At 40.2% G+C, this 22339-nt stretch overlaps 1 protein-coding gene across 2 annotated transcripts in view; it reads left to right on the forward strand.

Moving 5' to 3' along the window:
* The first annotated feature begins 572 nt into the window (after positions 1–572).
* The window catches only part of LOC120518487 (NACHT, LRR and PYD domains-containing protein 3-like), a 52191-nt gene continuing 30424 nt past the window's right edge, over positions 573–22339 (forward strand). Inside the window, exons 1-2 of one of the 2 annotated variants that reach the window (XM_039741305.1) lie at positions 573–693; positions 18509–18707. In XM_039741305.1, the coding sequence (XP_039597239.1) occupies positions 18644–18707 (64 nt within the window). In that variant the 5' untranslated portion in view covers positions 573–693; positions 18509–18643. The remainder of the gene's footprint in view (positions 694–18508; positions 18708–22339) is intronic. The other variant, XM_039741304.1, reaches the window with a different exon arrangement.

The raw sequence follows: 22339 nt of genomic DNA on the forward strand, positions 1-22339 counted from the left end.
CTATTCCACGTTTATGGGGTGTATTGACAAAGGGGGGCAAGACAGAGAAGAGGAAGTCATGAGGAGAACTTTTAACAGCAAAACCAAGGAAGCGGTTATTGACTTTGGTCACACCAAAGAGCCTCTGTGTCCGGTCAACACTCAAGGAGTGGATGTAGAGGTGGTCCACTCCTACAAGTACTTGGGGGTCCGCATTAATGTCAGGTTGAACTGGTCTCAATTTAAGTAATTATTTATTTAAAGTGCATCTGTAAAAAACAGATTTCCCCCTGGGGACCAATAAAGTTCTGTCTATGTATCTATTAATAGACGTGTTAACATTTCTTCCCGCTAGGTCGATCCTATTGACAGAAAATGATCTGTATTGACTATTTCTGAAACGTGTCCTTCATAATTCCATACGTATTTTTGTTCTTATATAATTGTTAATAAAGAATTTATTGGAAAAAAAACAGTCGCTCTGCAGACCTTCGTCTCCGCTAACGTGCCAATCAAATAACTACGGGCGGTGCTGAGCCGCATACACGACACTTCCCGGAGTTTTCGCCGTATACAGCATGTGACATAAACGTGCGATCTGATTGGCTGTTCAGCGTGTTTCTGATTTCTGCAGGCTAACTCTAGCCCTGTTCTTGTTTTGTATTGAAACTCACACGTGAAGTTCTTCAGTTTTAGCGTTCCAAACTTCAAGAAGTAAGTCTTTTACAACCGAATGGCTTTGCGACACGGTTTGACAGTTTGTACTGCTTATGCTGAATTCTTTTCGGTGTTCTGTGCCGCTCACTCTAGCGGTTCCGTCCTTGTTTCTCCCTTGTTGTACCGTATGGCATCCCGCTTATACCCTTTAACATTTTTCTTCACTTTAATTAATCCTACGTAGCCCCTTTTTCTTTCATTTCCCATGTGCAGAGCCTTACGTATATCCGGTTGGTGTATTAGCGTTCATTTTCATTTAGCTGGGGTGGGACTTGGGTAGTAGTGATGGGTCGTTCTTGAACGATTCGTGACTCGAGAAGAACGAGTCGTCTCGTGGGAGTGATTCGTTCAGTCGCGCATGCACATTTGCGCAACTTCCTATAGTTTCTGTATTGGAATTGATTCACCTGTTTCGAGTCTTCGGGTTTTTCGAGTCGTTCGTTCATCACGTGACAGCCCCATAAGCCCCAATGGGTAGCATCTTTACTGCGCTCGTGGGTGGTAATTTCCCATTTTTATTTGTCTTATCGGAAGTGTTTTAGAGTCTTGTCTGTTACGGTTCCGTTCATATTCAAGTGATGGGCGGAGTAAAGCCTCACGAAGCATCAAAACGTTTGAAGCAATTGTGTCGGAAATCGTATCGAAGCATTTGACACCTCTCTAGTGACCCCTCCTGGCCATTTTCATTAACATTACACAAACTCATGATCCACTTCAATGACGTGTTATAACTCTTATTGCTTTTATTTATTCGCTGCTACAGACTGACAACGAAGAGTAGGGTTCGTCAGCAACTTCTAGTGTCTGATGTCTAAAAAATATAAATATATATATAACTAACGCCGACAAGCAGAATGCACTATACGATAGCAAGAGTTAAACAAAATAAGACGCCTCACTCATGGATTCCCGGCTCTTTCAATTAGTATTTACTTTTGCACTGTATCATTATAATCGGTCCTGTTATTAGTATTATAATTAACCCTCATCTTTTCTTGAGATCACATTTAATAGCCTTAAATGTTTTCTTTGGTTTGACTTAATTAAAACGGAGTAGACAGAAATAAAGGTTTGTTTATCCCTGTACTTTGCCATGATATAGGTAAGCACATTTGAGAAAGAAAAGGTGGAAATCCTTAAATCAGTTGTTATTATTCGATCAATTATTGAAATATTTAATTTGTTAATACTTTACAATATTTTGTGGAGCACGAAAGTAACGAATTTGCTACAAAGAAATGACGCCGTCAATGGCTCAACTAACTAAGGTGGTTGCCTTTCAAATTCTGAGCCTAGTGCTAGCCCGAATTCGATCCGATAAAGATTCATCAAAATTAACGATAATAAAAAAATGATCAGAATTGAAACCAATTTGAACTAAATAATTCTGAGAGATACTCTGGAAGGATTGCATAAGAGAAATCACCCCTACTCAAAATCGCCATCAAAATGCGTTGTCTAATTGCGGCCGGCAGCTCACGTATTTACATTAATCCATTTCTATTCATTGCCATTCGACGCCCATGAACCCCTCCATTGAATAAGGCAGTGGTTTTCAAACTGGGGGGCGCGAAGATGTGAAAAAAAGAAAACAAGAATAAAATATATGAAAAAAACATCAGTTGAAACCAAAACAAACGTAAACTACATTCTGATAATAGAACCATAAATATAAGAGTTAGATAAATGTCGATAAAAGTTAAGTAGGTATAATAAAATATGCATCTACATTTCAAAAAAATGTAAGGGGGGGCGCGATTAAAACTGTTATGAAAACTCGGGTCGCAAATACTTAAAGGTTGAGAAACGCTGGAATAAGGTGATAACAAACCCACTGTGGTAGATCAGGTTGAATTTGCTCTGCTGCACCAAACATTCAAAGGTGTCAATCCGAGCACATCAGAGAGGCTGAGAGACACGGCGCAGATCAGTCACCGGCACACAGACACACACGGGACACTCCAATGTGAGCAGTGCACATATCAAGGTCGGCATTAAAGATTGAGTGCTGAGGCAACAAAAAGCAGCGGGATAAACACATCTGGACCTGCTGTTGAAAAAGCATTTGCTTTTAACAGCAGCATCCCTCCCTCGTGAACACATCTTCAAGGTCCGACAGGTGATCAGTAAAAGTTTTTTAGTCACAGCACAGTGCAATAATAAAACATTTCCTAAAACATATAGTTGTCCAGTCTGTATCATTCCTAAGCAATCTTCTAGTAATAGAGGCACAAGTTACTAACACATTTACCTTAACACTCAATGTAAGAACACATTCCACCTTATCAATTTAATTTTTAAAAATTTAAACCGCTAAACGCGCCATCAACAACTACAAAACAGTTGAAATCGTTACTCAAATATTTTTTTTTGTTATAGACATAAAACAAGATGCACATTTCCATTTGATTTATCTTTACTAGTGTTCTCGCCTTGCTCGCTCCGGTCCACGTTGGAATTTGCTGTTTAATGGAGAAAAAAAAGAAAATTAGACTCGGTTGGGTCATAATTCACAGTGGGTCGACGTGGGACCCGAACCCACGTATGCTTTATTATGAAGCGGTAACGCTACCGCTGCACCACTACTATTTTCAGGAGGGTGAAATATAATGTATGTTTTTTAATGTATGCATGTATGTATGTACTGAAGACGAAAACAATTATATATAGATGTATACTATATGACATACCTTCAGTGTTGCATGAAAACGTTGCATGAGGCGAAGAATGGATATTTATGAGAGTATTATAGTGAGAGATGTGTCGTCACCCGTATTGCTAAAGCTCTTCTTTGCAGCATTATGCATTCAACAAGTCGGCGTTTGTATGATGTATAATTTATAATTTTATTTTTTGCCACAAAGTATTATCGGGCACAATCATTTAACATGTATTGATCATCTACAAACATTCATTTCAATGGGAATTCTGTTGAGTTTTTTAAATCTGTTGATGCCATATGTACTTCAAACGGGAGCTCGATGAATAAATAATAAGTCGAAGCTTTGCGCAGACATGTGTAGTACTGAGATTGCGTCATGACAGGCTTTGAACAGGGCTCCGAAGCCTCAGACATGCGTAGTACTGAGATCATGACGGGGCTCCCGAAGCCTCAGACATGCGTAGTACCGAGATTGGATCATGACAGGGCTTCGAGCAGACATGGTCACTGGTTACTGAATCTTTGTGAAGCCTCAGCACACTGAAAGGCATTGACCTCTATAGTTTGAGAGTCTTATCTGACACTTAACTCTCTAGTTATATTTTGTAATTCATATTGACATTACACATTTCAGTTGATATAGTTAAGCTACAATTCAGGTAGTTGCTGAGAATTAATTATTGTTCTTGTGGATTGCTGTGATTTCCTTTGTCTGATACATAATGTCAAAGATATATTGTCATATCAACTTTATATATATATATATATATATATATATATATATATATATATGAAAAAATTAGGTAAATCGTGCAAACTTTTTATGGAACACTTAATTTTGTTCAAAACTGTACGTCATATAGTATACATCTATAAATATAATTTTATCGTCTTCATTAGGAGAATACAACAATGATACTCTCGTATCAATTAAACCATTTTAACGTGCATATGTCAAACGACATATTTCATCCGCCGCAGTAAGAACAGAGATAGTAGTTCAGATGTGCAGAGCTCGTTAATTATCCGGATTAGGTGGCTCAGTGGTGTTGTCGCTGAGGTTCACGTCGCTGATCCTCCTCTTGTGAAAGTTTTTTTTTTTTTCTATTCCTCCATTTAACAAGCTTGGACGGATAGCGAGCGAATCGAGCTATCGAGGGAAGGTTGTGCCACCGTAGTCGGGCAGGGGGCACACGCCCCTAATTATATTGTGTATGTAAAGAGTTTCACTGTAAAACGTAATAAGCTTCATATTTGTGTGTTTGGAGACCCTAGTGTCGTACAGAATTTGTATTGTAGAAAAACAAACTACTGTCCAGCATGCCAAATGTGTCTTTTCGTGTCTGATCGCTATACGGCACTTCCAACTTGGGACAATTCGCTATAAATAGTTTCAGCCCACCAGCGCCTTCTAAACATGCAGAACGAGAGTGTGATCCTTTATTATTAAGGCGCAGCACCTTCGTTTCAGTCAGTCATTGTCCTGTTAGACTATTTACTGTTAAGTGCTGCTTGAGCTACCATTTATAGTACAACAGGTAGCCTACGTAGTTCTTAAATCGATATTGAAATGCACACACAAGTCTCCTAAATTGTTTATTGAAATGCCTACATTTACAGTGTCCGTTTTAGGAAGTCGTAGTTTTTACTTATTCCTGTTATTAGGAATTATAATTTCTCAGTGTCACATATTATTCGTTACTACTCGCAAGTCCCGTATCTTTGACATTCTGTTTTATATTCTGTATAAGCAAACTTTGTAAAAGGAGCGTTGATTGAACTGACTATAGTAGACTTGTCATCTTCTTAAAATGACTTTATTGATTTGATATTGACAAAATCATAAGGTCAAACATCAAGGAAGATTTGAGTTTGCATGGACTGCGCTGTTTCTTTTTTTTCGTGACATTGCGTCAGTAGAGAGTGCGTCACGTTAACAATGCATTGTGTCCTAAATGACAGCGCACACGCTTTTTTATGTTTCCTAAAGGCCAATGTGTCTTAATTTGCTCATTAATATATTTTGACAGTGTATTTTAGTGAGAATGATTATAAACATATTACCCATGTTCATTTCATAGATATGTAACGTTTGGTGAGTATAAATAAAAAGTAACAACACATATAATAGTTATGTTACATTGTTTATGATTAGCAAAATTCATCGTTTATCTGAAATGTTCTACTTATACAGTTGATTTATTCCACTTCTGAAGGTGTACATTGTCGGTATTCTCCATTGCATTTGCCCCCGAGTGTAACGTGTGCCAGTGCAACTGAGGGATGGCAGACGAGCTCACGTAATGGGTGACAAGGCACATTCTCATCCTGGTGCCCAGGCTCTTGTCACGAACGTGCCCATCTTGTGCTTTTTCTCGTTCCTGCAAGTTTACTATTATTATTGGACACGTGTGTAGAGGAAATGTGTTTTATTTTATGTCTATGAAAGGAAGGACGGTAACGCCTTGAATGAAACTTATATGTTAGATTAAAAAAATGCATTTTGCACATTTTGAGTGTACACCTTAGATTACTAACCTGGTTTACCTGACACCTATAACATGAGATTTTCTTTTGTCGGTGGACGTTTTTCATATTCTTTGCCTTTGTATGGTATTGGTAACTATCGGCTTCTATTGCTATCATGAACATTTTGTATTCATTGTCCTTGAACACATGATATCACTTCAAAGTATGTGTGCCATTGGTTGAGTATTCCTTTGAAGACCTGACAGACTGATTCATGTGCTTATTGTCAGCCCAGCTAATCACTGTTTTTATAATTTGAGACATGAAATTGTAAAATAATAAGAAATCAAATACCAAGAACAGCTCTGCAAGAAACATAGTTGGCCTAAATACATACATGAACATTTAAATGAGATGGCAATAACGGAAAATAGGAATAGGAAAACAAAATGGTTGCAGTGCAGCTAGTACCCCATTGGAATGAAACTCCGATCTGTTGTGGAGTCGGCAGTGTCAAAGTGAACTTTACAGAGAAGTTACATTTCTAGAATGATTTAATGCCCTGCAGCTGCAAAAGCAAGGTACGTTAGTTTTACATTAGTCCTCACTTCAAGAGATACGAGTTTCCATCTCCAGTAATTTGCTGTCAGTTTGTATCGTTTATACTTTCCAAACATCATTAAACTGCTTTATGCCGAATATACTGTACATTGGCTCTTTGATTTAAAAAATAATAATAATAATAATAACTTTGCAGCTGTATTTGGGATGCCTTTGAATAAGTGTCAATGAACATCTGAATTTAAGTGAATTTTTTAAAAATACATGTATAATGAGTCTTAGACTGAATTTACATAAATGAATATTTATATAATCATTTATTTAAATTGATTATATTCAACACAGAATATACATTTATTTTTGAGCCTTCATGTAAAATTCAGTATTCTTGTCGTGTACGTATTCCTCCATCTCCTTGTTTTTTTAATTTTTAAAAACGGTGTTTTATTAACTTAACGTCTTTTGCTTTTAGGTTCCATGTATACAATTGCAACACATTTTCCTCTGCTTAGTTTAATTACTTGGACAAAATTATTTGTTAGATTAATCAGTAAAATAATCAACTGATTAATCGGTTACAAAATAATTGTTATTGGAAGCCCTACATGACACCTTACCTGAGTGAAAAGCTTCTCCTTGCTTATGTTAGAAACTTTGAGAGAAATCCAGTTGTCCTTTACTGCTGTCCTTGAAGAGTTAACATGGTGGTCATGTGCTTCATTAAAAGAAGAACTGTTGGAAAAGAAAAACACGCAACAGTCCTTGGCACAGTGTCTGGTAAACCTGGAACAATAGAGTTTCACAAAACATTTCATACAGATGTATAAAAAGTAAAGCAAAGAGCCTGTTCCTGGTATCGTAGAGCATCGTGTAGAGCAGTAAGTAATAACAGAGCAATCAATATATTTGAGTTAACGTCCGCCACGTACGGGTGCATCTCAATAAATTAGAATATCATCAAAAAGTTAATTTATGTCAGTAATTCAATTCAAAAAGTGAAACTTGTATATTATATAGATTCATTACACCCAGAGTGATATATTTCAAGCGTTTATTTCTTTTCATTTTGCTGATTTTGACCTACAGGTAATGAAAACTCAAAATTTACTATCTCAGAAAATTAGCACATTACGTAAGACCAATAAAAAAATTATTTTTAATACAGAAATGTTGGGCTACTGAAAAGTATGTCCATGTAGGCACTCAATACTTGGTTGGGGCTCCTTTTGCATGAATGACTACATCAATGTGGCGTGGCATGGAGGAGATCAGCCTGTGGCACTGCTGAGGTTTTATGGAAGCCCAGGATGCTTTGACTGCGGCCTTCAGCTGCCTGCATTATTGGCTCTGGTGTGTCTCATCTTCCTCTTGATAGATTCTCCATGGAGTTTTGGTCAGGTGAGTTTGCTGGCCAATCAAGCATCAAGAAGCAAGCAGCCTACTATTATTATTATTATTATTATTCCATCCTCCCACCATTGCAGAATGGGCACAGAGTTCTCTCAGTTCCAGCCTTGATTATCTGGGAGTGAAGTGCTGGAGTTCTAGAATGAAAATAGATCATTATTTGGAACACGCATTTCATGTATGTTCCGTTTCTACAATAATCTGTGTAAACACATCGTTAAAACAGAAACATATTTCATATTTTAGTAATAAATGCCAAAATGTAGACATAAACTATGTAATGTGTGAAGCCTGAAGTCCAAAGATCAAATAAACACTTTCACAAAAGGTTCAAGGACGATGCAACAGCTTCTGTGGCGTAGCGGTAAGAATTGCTGACTTGTAATCAAGTGTCCCCCGGTTCGATCCTGACTGCCTCGTATTTTTAATGTTTTGAGTATTGAGCTGCTCTTATTGTTAATATTATAAAATAAACACATACATTTGATTTGCGTCTGTAACAGCCGGTGTAAATTTATAGTACTTGTAAAGTTAGCGTTTTTTTTTTTTTCTACTTTTATTCACGATCACGATACATACTACCGCCCCCTAGGGATCTGACACTGTTAGTTTTTATTTGAAACTGGGAAAAACTGTCAATGTGAGTGGTGTTTTGAGACAGTGGAACTGGAAATTCTCTGATCTGGGGGGATAAAAGCTGACACACAAGCGTTGGTGAATCTGCCTTCTTCGTATCTCACCGTCACTTGAATTTTTTTTTTCATTCAGTTTTATTGAGTGTTCTTGCTCACGCTGAATTAGTATGCGCCTTATGGCCCGTGATATCAAAGCCGCACTGACAAAAAACAGAGACATAGGTATACAGTAATCCCTCGCTATATCGCTTGACTTTCAGGTTTCACTCTGTCGCGGATTTTAAATGTAAGCACATCTAAATATATATCACAGATTTTTCGCTGGTTCGCGGATTTCTGCAGACAGTGGGTCTTTTAATTTATGCTACACGCTTCCTCAGTTTGTTTGCCCTGTTGATTTCATACAAGGAACGCTATTGGCGGATGGCTTAGAAGCTACCCAATCAGAGCACGTATTACATGTTAACTAAAACTCCTCAATGCTATAAGATATGCATCCCGCGCGGAGCTTGATTGTTTGCTTGTCTCTGCCTCTCTCTCACCCTCTCTGACATTCTCTGCGCCTGATGGAGGAGCTGTTTGCACAGAGGCTGTTTGCTTAAAAGATACTGACGCTCCTCTAAAAAATGCCGCTTTATTGTGGTGCTCGGCATATTTAAAAGCACAAAAGCACACGTATTGATTTTTTGATTGTTGCTTTAATCTCGCTCTCTGCGCCTGACTGAGGAGATGTGAGCAGAGGGGCTGTTTGCACAGAGGCTGTTTGCTTAGAAGATACTAACGCTCCTCTAAAAAATGCCGCGGCAAACTTAAAAGCACACGTATTGATTTTTTGATTGTTTGCTTTTCTTTGCACGAGCTCTCTCTCTCTCTCTCTCCCTCTGAAATTCTCTGCTCCTGAAGAGAAGATATGTTTGCATTCTTTTAATTGTGAGAAAGAACTGTCATCTCTGTCTTGTCATGGAGGACAGTTTAAACTTTTGACTAAAGGGTGTTTTTCATGTCTAGAGGGCTCTAATAATGTTAACAGTGTGGGAGAGTTTATAAGGGCTTAAAATATATAAAAATAACTACACAAACATATGGTTTCTACTTCGCGGATTTTCGTCTATCGCGGGGGGTTCTGGAACGCAACCCCCGCGATCGAGGAGGGATTACTGTATATGATATTTGTAATTATTCATTTTATGACCAGTATAGTATATTTCAGAAAACATTATGGCACGGATGCAACATTATTCATATTCATTCGCATAACATCTTGTGGTTGTAATCGGTGACCGCGTGTTTTTTTTTTTCCCCCCCAGTCTTGCCAGTCCCCACATGTTGCTGTATGCTGATTCTTTTTTACTCCAGGACAAGCAGAGGAAAGAATAGTACAGAGAGGTCAGTTCCGCGCTATATGCAATCATCAGATTCAAATGTTAACAGTTCCCACATACCCAAGGACCGTCCTTCCTACATTTACGACATGTATGCCTGCTGCAGTTTACACACTTCTCTCTATGTTGTGGTTCCTATTACTGCCACTGACTGAATTTGCTTTCCTGGACAAAGCGGCTGTCTTGGAACAAAAGCTTGCTGATGTTGCATCCTCCTTTTCTTTTTCCATCTCCTTTTCTTGTAAGAAGTGACGGCGGAGCTCTCTCTGCAAGGTGAGCCATGAACGCTCTTCTTTTCTCAGTGGATCCCGTACATGCCTTGCACAGTACATGTGCGTTGATCGCCGCAAGGTGAAGCGTGTTATAGCACAAGCAACCGGCCACCTGCGTGTTCCTGCTCGCACTGAATAAGCTCACACCTTCTGATGTACGATGTCAAGAAAGGTAAACTGGCACTTGGTTCAAAAAGACACTCATCTCAGAGATGAATGTACAGTTGAAGACTCATCACAGCGGCCCAAACGTATGTACAAAATTATATACACCTACTGGCCTTTACAATTCAATACAATACAATACAGTTTATTTTTGTATAGTCCAAAATCACACAAGAAGTGCCGCAGTGGGCTTTAACAGGCCCCGCCTTTTGACAGCCCCCCAGCCTTGACTCTCTAAGAAGACAAGGAAAAGCTCTAAAAAAAAAACTTAGTAGGGAAAAAATGGAAGAAGCCTTGGGAAAGGCAGTTCAAAGAGAGATCCCTTACCTGATAGGCTGGGCATGCAGTGGGTGTCAAAAAGAACGGGGTCAATATAGTACAATACACAGAACAAAACACAAGTAATCCTCAATACAATACAATATTAAAATAAAGATGTTACAAGTACAGAGCAAAAATTAACAGTAGATGATATCCCATAATATGATTTAGATTTGTTCAGAGTCCTGGAGACCTCAGCCATCAAGCTGCCTCCTCCTATTGGCCATTCCACAGCTGAGTCAGTGCTGGGCCAGCCAATCCAATGAAAGGACCCCTCTACCCAACGATTCCTGCGATCCTTCATCAGGGATGACTTTACCTTAGGCAGGCAAAACAACTTGGCAGGTGGGCAGTGGCACCAAGTGCCACATTTGAGTACCGAGAAGAGAAGCAGAATAGGTGAGGGTTAGTAACAAGTTAGAACTGTGATGTTAGTGCTAATGACCACCAACAGAGATGCAGTCTGCACAGTTAATCAGCAGCTCTAGTCAGGGTGTGCTAAACTGAAGTCGTGAGTCTTCAGCCGGGATTTGAAAGCTGAGACCAAAGGGGCATCTCTTATAGTAGCTGTATTTAAGGTATTCACATATTCACCACTGTAAATAGTCATTTTGAATTTTATACAAGTTTACAACTCTAGCTTTTTTAATATATGACCCTTCATAAAACTGGAACTTTTTGCAGTTACGTAATCCTTATTGTAGACCTAAATTGGTATTTGAGTGTGTAGTAATAAGATGAAGATAAATGTCCATTCACTAAAATGCAGAAATGTTTTGTGTTGACAGAGGTGATGCGAGCACAGAGCTCTTACTGGGGACAAGTAGACTAATATTTATCTATCTGTGGGCATTGCGTGTTTTATTACCCTCCACTCTCTTTCCTGTCAGGTAGAGTGAGAAGCCACATGCAGCCTTCTGGTGTTCTGATGAACTGTCAGAGGCATGACTGGGAAACAGCCTGTTAGAGAAAAGAACAGAATATTACAAAAATAAAACAATACGTTGTTGTAGGTTATATTGCTTTCTTACTTAGACCTGTTCCACAGTTTTTGCTAGAATTGATCATTTTGCATTAACAGATATTTTTCAATTGCTAATTATTATACTTTCGAAAATGTTCACGAAAATTGGTTTGTCACAGACCCTTCATCACTAACACACATCCATAGATGCCATTTGCACATCACTTGAATTCTAATCTGTTGTGTATGAAAGTTATTGAGCCACCACAGGCCTCTTTGTGCCCCATTCTTAACTCCATTGTAAAGTTCTGTTAAAAAGCGTATATTTAATGTTGTTTCTAACACGTCATTGCATTCTATTATTGACATTACTTTTTAAATATGACTTGTTGCTGCAAAGCTACTACCCGTTGTTGAAAACTGCAAAACCCGCTTAACTTAGTCGTCAGATGCACCTGAATGTTTTGCCACACGTACCGTGTCTAACTTGTTTTAATTTTGAAGTGCACTTGAACTATCAACATCTTTGCCAACTCCTAAAACATTTCCTATTGAGCACATTTTCTTAGAGTAACCAACAAATATCCATTGGGAAGAAGACCGATGCAGGGCTGTACTTGCTGCTAGTGCCCGACTGAAAATGTGACTTGGTCATACCGTATATACTCAAATATAACCCGAGTTTTTCAGCACCCAAAATGTGCTGAAAAACATCACCCTTGGCTTATATTCGAGTCAGGTCCTGCTGCCCCCGCCAACCCGACAGAAAGCTGGAGTGTACAGTACAGTAGAACCTCGGTTCACGAACGTCTCTGAACACGTACAAATCGGGTTACGACCAAAAAGTTCGCCAAACTTTTGCATTTGTTCACGACCACACACTCGGTATACGAACAAGCCAGTTTCCCTTTCAGTTTATGCACACCGATGATTTCCGCACGTGTTCAGTCTCTCCCTGTGCATTCCCTGTGCAGCGAGTAAGAGAGAGAGAGAGAGTGACACACACAGACACACGTGAGAGACACACACACAGACACACACACACACACACACAGGAGCACACACACACGAGATAGAGAGAGAGCTGGCTGCATAAGGAAGAGAAGGCAGTTAAAGAATGCACCGGCCTTGTTTTTAAAGAGACTGATTCGAGCATTGTTTTAACCTCATTGTATTTAATGAAGACTTTTTTCTATTGGATTTTAACCTCCACTTCACTTCTGTTTACAGCAATTGGTTCGTAGCGTGCATTGTTGCAATGTTACTTTTCTTGGTGGTTTATTAAATTACAGATTTTTCAAATGTTCATTTTTTTCCCCTGTGCTTAAAACTCATTAAAAAAAAGTGTTTTTAGCGAGCAGTTCGTAGTGCTAAAGCGCGAACTCTTGCAGTGTTAGTTTTCTCTGTTGTTCACGGTTTTCTCAGTGTTATTCAATGTTTTAACATTTAGTTTACTATTATGCCGTGCATTCTATGGTATATGTAACTATATTTGTGCTTAAAAATCTTTAAAAAAAATATATTTACATACAGTTCATACAGTCTGGAACGGATTAATTGTCCATCCATCCATCCATTTTCTAACCCGCTGAATCCAAATACAGGGTCACGGGGGTCTGCTGGAGCCAATCCCAGCCAACACAGGGCACAAGGCAGGAACCAATCCTGGGCAGGGTGCCAACCCACCGCAGGACACACACAAACACACCCACACACCAAGCACACACTAGGGACAATTTAGAATCGCCAATCCACCTAACCTGCATGTCTTTGGATTGTGGGAGGAAACCGAGCGCCCGGAGGAAACCCACGCAGACACGGGGAGAACATGCAAACTCCACGCAGGGAGGACCCGGGAAGCGAACCCGGGTCTCCTAACTGCGAGGCAGCAGCGCTACCACTGCGCCACCGTGCCGCCCTCCGGATTAATTGTACTAGGTGCAATCCATAAATTCCCAGAATGCATTTATTTAAAAGCATACACACCAAATAACAATTAATGGTGAACAGTTTCTTTAAAATAGTCACCCGCTGAGTTGATACACTAATCCCTACGAGATTTCAACCTTTCGAAGCACCTCTGGAAGTCGTTTTTTGTCAGTGTGTTCAAGACGTCGGTTGTTACTGCTTGGATCTCCTCCACCGTCTCAAATCTGCATCCCTTAAGCCTCATCTTCATCTTAGGAAATAAAAAAAAAAATCAGACAGCGTTAAATCAAGGGAGTACGGAGGGTGGGGAATGGCAGTAAACTTTGTACAAGCCAAACAATCGCGCACAATCAGAGATGTGTGAGCTGGTCGTGATGTAAAAAAAATTACTTGTCAGCCCAGATCTGAGGACGTGTTCGGCGAATTCAATTTTGCAAATGCCTTAGAACATCCCTGTAGAGAGCTCCATTCACCGTCTGTCCTTGTGGCACAAATTCCTTGTGGATGACACCCTTCACATCAATGAAGCAAATGGGCATTGACTTGGTGTTGCTGTGAACTTGTCGAGCTTTTTTGGGTCTTTCAAATCACTCATTTTCGCGATCAGTCCTTCACAGACAGAACCGAAGTTTAAACGAGAACTGCGACTTGAAAAACAACTGTGCTGACATTATAACGCGTGATAACAGCTCTCAAGGACAATTTGAACTGCTATCTAGCGGCGATTGATATAACCAAACCCTTCTGGCTGCAGAATAAATGCTTTCCAGAAACTTTTGGATCGCACCACGTATTTGCACACAATCCTATGGGGGAAATTACTTCGGGTCACGACCAAATCGGATTACGATCAGAGTTTTTGAACGAAGTATGGAGAGTTTTGGAACGAAGTACGGTCGTGACCCGAGGTTCCACTGTACCTGGTTTAGTCTGTGGGCGGTAGAAGAAGCCTTGACCTAATCAATGTCTCTGTTTTTCCTGTAGCTTTTATTGCTATGTGTGAACTTGTAAGCCTCTTATTAACTTTTAGCCTTGTAGACCAATCTTTGTAAGACATTTTGACTCATTCTGATGATGCTTTATCTCTCTATTATAAAAAGAAATCCTGAAACAAGACTTTTTCCAAGAGAGAGTTTTTTCAAGTCTCACCCTCCTCTCAACCATATCACTGGTCAACAAGCATTTTTCTACTGGGATTCTTTCACCTGTTCTTTGACAAATTTCACTTGCTGACTGCAAATCTGAAAACTGTTTTTGTCCAGCACGTCCCGTTTTTTAGTTCTGATGTTCCAGGTCTTGGACAACTAGGGTGTAAAGTAAAGATGGATAACCATTTTGATAAATACTGGTAATTCTACTAGGGGTGCCACATGCTACGAACATCTGTGAGTTGTTTACCTTATCATTTATTAATTTTATTTAAAAATTACTCATTTTTAATTAGCGGAAACAATATTTGTTACTGATTACCAGGTGTTATATGACTCTTAAGCATAAGGACACAACTCAGACTTGACGCTGCAGTAGGTAGTCGGTTTTACTGTTTCCTTAACCTAACGCTGCATTTCAGGACATTGTGTTCGTTAGTTTCACCATTACAGTACTTTGAAAATTTTGTCAAGGAGATGGACAGAAATGGCAATGCATTTAAGAAATAAGTTTGGTCTCGAGAAAAGTGAAACAAAAACTAAGGAAGGTGTTTTTATTGGTCGTGATATCCATGAACTGATGCTTGACGATGAGTTCAAAAGGGAACTGAAGCCAACTGAATCAGCAGCATGGGCATTTGTGCAGGTTGTCCAGAATTTTTTTGGCAGTCACAGAGCAGAGAGTTATGCAGAGCTTGTGGAGAACATGCTGGTATCGTCTTCTGGTGTGTTTTCAGAATAAACACATCAAAACAATTTTGGTGGGACAGAGTTCAGACTCCAGATATTGTCTTGATATATTGATATTCAAAATGTCAATGATGTGTATCTCAAAAACCTGACGTGCTACCTTAATTCCGATTTCACATATGAAATCAATGTAAAACACTTAATAAAGAGCTGGTTGGAAGTTCCCAGTAGCAAACAAAAGATATTTTTTGTAGTCTTGTGATATTCAGTCATACACACGGCACTCTCACCTCTCATTTGTGTGAATACTTTTGACAGACGTAGTTCCTGCTCTCTCTTAGCTCTTATAAATTTTTACACTTTACTCACTTTAAGCTCCCAATAAAAGAAGACACATTATGTTCAAATCTTATTGAAGAATTCCATCCTAAAGTGTTATCGACAGAAGAAATGAGTACACGGGCAATCCTAGCATCGAAAAAATGATGAAGTGAAACGAATTAACCCCAAAAATGTCGATCGGTTACATGGCAAATTGGTTAAATGCGTATCAATAGACTCTGCTGAAACAGTTGGTGGTGGTGATGGTGCGGAAGATGAAAACATCAACTTACAATGTCCCTAAGAATATCTACAACCGTTAACACTGTCCAGTCTTCATCCGCACAAATTACTGCAGGAAGAAGGATGTATCCAAGAAAGGTAATGTAGGACATCTTCAGGGGATGACATTAAATAACAAAGGAGATCTTGATATGCCATTCGTATTAAAACGTTTACAGTTTCCCTTTAGAAGAGCTTTTGCAAAGACAATTAACAAATCACAGAGACAAACTTTCAAAAAAGTCGGTTTATTTATTAGAGGGAAAGAAATAAAATTCACTCACAGGCAGTTGTATGTTGCGTTGTCACAATGAAAGTCCAAACACAGAATCAAAATTCAATGTACTACTGATGAAAATTGAATTCAAAAAGTTGTTTTTACTGAAATTTTACAGTGTCACAAAAGCCACGATGAGACAAAGCAAGGTTTGGGGCAGCCACCCGTATAATTTGTTTTTCTGGCTGCAAAGTGTTCTTTTCAAATGATAGCACTGCTGTGCACAAAACCGAGTCCAATACAGAACTGAGGGCATAGGGAAAAGGAGGAGGTCTTTAAAGGGGAAGACAGGAAGTGAGATCATAGGGGTCGGGCTCACTGAGGTCTTCAGCCATTGGTTCGAGCCCGGACGTGACATCACAGGGGCCGGAGCCGGCACGGTCCCGGAAGTGACGTCAGGAGAGCCAGGTGGAATCTCCCGGGAATGGCCTGCAGGCAAGGAAGAAAAAGAGTCCGTGCACTCTGCCACATCCTGGTATGTCTCAGAACTGTCCTTACGCGAGCCCTTTAGCTGCCTCCCATGCGCACGTGTGTGACAACAGTTAAAGTGTGAATTTAAAAAGTATTTGCAAATCCAAACAGAACAAAATCGTATTACGCAACGAATACCTCTAACGCAACATGAAATATAATTTACTTTCAAATTATTACATTTTACTCTTTTTTAATATGGTTAATTAAAATCGTTATTAAAAATAGTTAATTCTATCATGCATATGTAACAATGCCCATGAAAATAACAATCTGTTTAAATTGTACAGTAATCCCTCCTCGATCGCGGGGGTTGCGTTCCAGACCCCCCCGCGATAGGTGAAAAATCCGCGAAGTAGAAACCATATGTTTGTATGGTTATTTTTATATATTTTAAGCCCTTATAATCTCTCCCACACTGTTAACATTATTAGAGCCCTCTAGACATGAAATAACACCCTTTAGTCAAACGTTTAAACTGTGCTCCATGACAAGACAGAGATGGCAGTTCTTTCTCACAATTAAAAGAAAGCAAACATATCTTATCTTCAAAGGAGCGCCATCAGGAGCAGAGAATTTCAGAGAGAGAGAGAGAAAAGCAAACAATCAAAAAATCAATACGTGCTTTTAAGTATACAGAAGCACCGCGATAAAGAGGCATTTTGTAGAAGAGCGTCCGTGTCCTCTGTGCAAACAGCCCTCTGCTCACACCCTCCGCAGGCAGAGAGAGTGAGAAAGATAGAGAGAAGCAAACAAGCGCCACGCGGGAAGCATATCTTATATCATTGAGGAGTTTTAGTTAATATGTAATACATGCTCTGATTGGGTAGCTTTTAAGCCAACCGCCAATAGCATCCCTTGTATGAAATCAACTGGGCAATCAAACTGAGGAAGCATGTAACCTAAATTAAAAGACCCATTGTCCGCAGTAAGCGGCGAACCAGCGAAAAATCCATGAAATATATTTAGATATGCTTACATTTAAAATCCGCGATAGAGTGAAACCGCGAAAGTCAAAGCGCGATATAGCGAGGGATTACTGTACATCCGCATCCCCATACACAAGCCGCAGAACTGCAAAGCGGCTAGTGCGTAGTGCCGGCCCAGGGGTTGGCAAGCGAAGCGAGCAGGGGTCAAAGCCCCTTAGTCTTATATATAAATGTCTATGCGTGGAAGTGTGTGTGTGTATGTGTGTGTGTCTGTCCAGCCCGGAAGTGCGAGGCTACAGCATGAAACTGAAAGAAAGCGACTCAGTTGCCAAAGTGAAACCACCGAAGAAAGACAAACGAGAGAGAAACTCACTTAGCCGATGATAAACATGGGGGGCGAGCACATCTGCAAAACGAAACCGCTGACTCTGCATTTCCTGACGATTTCAATAGTTTCTAGGAGCCCGGGCTTGCACAGCTAGTTATTATATATTTTGCTACTTCACTGATAAGTTGATGGCTTTGCAAAGGACTAAATGGTTTAAGAAAAGGCAGCGGTGTGTGATGGCTGGGCACTGGACTGTAAACCACAAAGTTAGCGGAACATTGTTTTTTGCTTCCAACTTACTTTGCAACAGTCGGCAAGTCACATAATTTTTGTTGCAGTTGTAAAGACCATTTCAACAGTTGTCCATGTCTTAAAATTGTAAGTCACTGTGGTTAAAAATGTCAACCATCTACAAAATAACAGCAACAACAGATGGAAACTTTTAGGTGCGAAATCGGGCACCAAATACTGACAAGACTTTTACAACATGCAGATTTCAAGGCACTGTGTTCTCATGCATCCCTGTTGATCCGTGATAATTGCGAAACAACTACTTGGGTGTGGTCCCTGATTTCAGTTCTTTGTTAACCACCATTCAGTGGTATGTTTATTATTCTTTTTACAGTTTCTGCCAGTGAATGTTGCCCTGAGGAATGCATGACGGAGAGAGGCCGAGACTCGCATTCTGAGTACATTTTAGGTGTGACTTACATTTTAACAGAACCATCGCAGAAATGAATTTGGCTCTTAACTTCTCCAGAAAAAGAAAATGTGATCATAAAAGTGCTCCTCAGTCGGGTGAGAATAACTTACATTTTCAAGACTATTGGTTTTGAAGCATTATAATTGTTTATTTTTAAAAATGTGTTACTGGTGCTAATGTACTAAAGTTCCATTCAGAACGTGCTCTCTCTGCCGTGCCATCTTATGACAGATAGGACTGATGCTTTGATTTTTCTGTATTTGTTTTTTGTATTTTTCAGTCCTTCTCATTTGTGTTTTTTTTTCCTATCATATATACATGTTTCCAGTCATCTATCACTGCTAAACTTAAAATTGTATCATTTGATTTTCTATTGTTGTCCCATTAATAACAGATTAATTATTGGCTTTATGACATTTGCATATTTTACTTGTTTTGTATATTTTTGGACAGTGGGACCTGCATTAGGGCTCTGTGGAAAGATCAGCCCAGCTACAGACAGAGACGCAGAGCCACAATGTCCAGAACACACACTTTTAATTTTTGTTTCCTCTGCACACACAGTACACAGTGTACCAATCACCTCAATAAACTCGCAGTCGTTTTCAGTCTTTGTCCTTATTCTTCTGCCACCTCCACTCCTCTCCTTGTAAGCTCTGTCCCCTCCCTCCCAACTCCAGCTCCCCAAATGGAGTGAGGCGGCCCCTTTTATAATGCACCCAGATGTGCTCCAGGGGCTCCCTGATGACCACCCTGCAGCACTTCCTGTTGTGGCAGAAGTGCTACATGGGCACCCGGAAGCACTCCGGGAGTGCCTGGTTCCTGTTCCGGCGGCACCTCCTGGTGTGGCGGAAGTGCTGCAGTTCATGGCTCCGGAACTATCCAGGCGCCCTATGGCGGTGGCCATGGACCCCCACAGGGTTGAACTTTCAAGCTGATTGCTCTCATGCAATCCAAGAGGGCTGTCCTCTTACGTCCCAGAGAAGAAATTGACCCTCTCCAGGCATCCTGGTGGGGCAAGGTCCCTGGTCGTCTGTCACAGCTCTTTAGATAAACGAGTCACCATAGTGAGCATAAGTCATATTAAACAAATAAAGACGTTTCACAACATTTAAAAAAAAAAAAAAAGCTGTGCTTCCATGATCACACGCTTGCTGCCAGACTCTTCAGACAGAGCTTCTGTGTATATACAGTATATCTTAATTTGACTTTCTCTATAATTCAGCCATGTTTTACTTACTTAGTCTGATCACTCTTATTTTTCATATACTTTATTTAACAAAATGACAAAAAGTTCCCCAAGTAACCATTTTGCATTCACACACAGTATGGTAATGGTTAAAAAAAATAACATGATTGACCATCATCATTCACAGCATGACCAGGTCAGTATGGTGGCACATTTTACGTTCACAAAGCACAGATGGCACTTGGATGACTGTCACGCTTTTAAAGGTAATGCAGATATGCTATGTTTAACCCCTTCAGTTTTCTGTAAATAAACTCACTTTAGAAGTCAGTCCAAACCACAACAGTAATAGTTTAAAGTAATCACGATGTTCAGAATCAGTTCTGTTCAGTGTATGGCACTTTATGAATTACACTTTTTAAGGTTTTACATTTTGTGTTGCTAAAAATCCCATATAAATGACTGCTTTTAGCACAGAACCCTTTGTATCCAGCAGAGAGCCTGGAATGGGTTATTTTGTAATTGTGGCGTGTTACATAACCCAAATTTATATAGATATAATGTAAAAGACGACACCCCTCCCTTACTGATATGGCAGTAAGAAATCACATAGGAGAAATAACTTCGCTTTGTTTAATGACGGTTGGCAATGGCAAGAACCCAGTTCGGGAGTGAGGGCCCGATGTGTAGAGTGTCATTTTCGCCGTGTAATGGAAGGATTTTCAGGATTGAATGACGTTATCTTCCATCTGTCCATTGGCAATGTTCCAAGGCTTTCTTCACATGCAGGCCCCCCACGTAGGTGAATCATGCCATTCCAAACAAGGCAAAAGAGGGTACAGTTTCATATTGACTTTGACAGACAAAAGAAAGTATCAAGAGAGGGGTATCACCTTTTTATATTATATCTATATAGTTTTTGGGTTGTGTAACATGCCACAATTACAAAATAACTAATTCCCAGGGAGCTAACGCCCCCTGCTGGATACAATATTCCAATCTGCAGTTGTCCACTTAGTGAAGCTAGAAGCTGGCAGAGTTATACTACATAGATATTTTATTAACCCCAAGGGGAAATTCACATACTCCAACAGCATCATACATAAAGAACAATATTAAACTAAAGAGTGATAACAATAAAGATATAACAGACAGACAATAACTTTGTATAATGTTAGCATTTACCCCCTCGGGTGGAATTGAAGAGTCGCATAGTGTGGGGTCTCCGCAGTCTGTCAGTGGACGGTGACAGCAGTCTGTCGCTGAAGCTGCTCCTCTGTCTGGAGATGATCCTGTTCAGTGGATGCAGTGGATTCTCCATGACTGACAGGAGTCTGCTCAGCGCCCGTCGCTCTGCCACGGATGTCAGACTGTCCAGCTCCGTACCTGCAATAGAGCCTGCCTTCCTCACCAGTTTGTCCAGGCGTGAGGCGTCCCTCTTCTTTATGCTGCCTCCCCAGCACACCACCGCGTAGAAGAGGGCTCTCGCCACAACCGTCTGATAGAACATCTGCAGCATCGTATTACAGATGTTGAAGGACGTCAGTCTTCTAAGGAAGTATAGTCGGCTCTGTCCTCTCTTGCACAGAGCATCAGTATTGGCAGTCCAGTCCAGTTTATTATCCAGCTGTACTCCCAGGTATTTATAGGTCTGCACCCTCTGCACAGTTAACTCTGATGATCACAGGGTCCATGAGGGGCCTGGTCCTCCTGAAATCCACCACCAGCTCCTTGGTTTTGCTGGTGTTCAGTTGTAGGTGGTTTGAGTCGCACCATTTAACAAAGTCCTTGATTAGGTTCTTATACTCCTCCTTCTGCCCACTCCTGATGCAGCCCACGGTAGCAGTGTCATCTGTGAACTTTTGCACGGCAGGACTCCGAGTTGTATTGAAAGTCTGATGTATGTTGGCTGAACAGGACCGGAGAAAGTACCCCCGCGGCACTCCTGTGTTGCTGACCACAATGCCAGACCTGCAGTTCCTGAGACGCACATACTGAGGTCTGTCTGTAAGATAGTCCATGATCCATGCCACCAGGTGTGAATCTACTCCCATCACTGTCAGCTTGTCCCTAAGGAGCAGAGGTTAAATGGTGTTGAAGGCGCTAGTATTACACGATGTACAGCGTTTTAGAATGTGGAACTTGGATAACAGTGATGGTGTACATAATAAACTGGCAGCACAGTGGATATACGTGCATGTAAGGCCATTAGATTTACCTCATAGACTACAGTAACATACTGTTAACTGATTGCTGACTGGCCCCAGACAGACAGTTTCCAGTTTATTTCCTGAGAGCAAATTATCCTTTGCAAAAAGGCCTTGTTCCTACAAATGGCACACTGCAAAATAATATATAATGACATAAAATATGTCCTTCATTTACATACTGACATTTTCATTTTTTTCTTTGCACCAATTATCCCAGCAACCTTGAGCTTAATAAGTTGGGTAGAAAATGGTTGGATGGATGTTTGCACTTCTTGTTGAAAAACACCTTTTCACGTTCTGTCTCGGCATCTGCTGATTAGTTGCTAAC

The sequence above is a fragment of the Polypterus senegalus genome, chromosome 18 (genome assembly GCF_016835505.1).
Source record: "Polypterus senegalus isolate Bchr_013 chromosome 18, ASM1683550v1, whole genome shotgun sequence".
NCBI lineage: Eukaryota > Metazoa > Chordata > Cladistia > Polypteriformes > Polypteridae > Polypterus > Polypterus senegalus.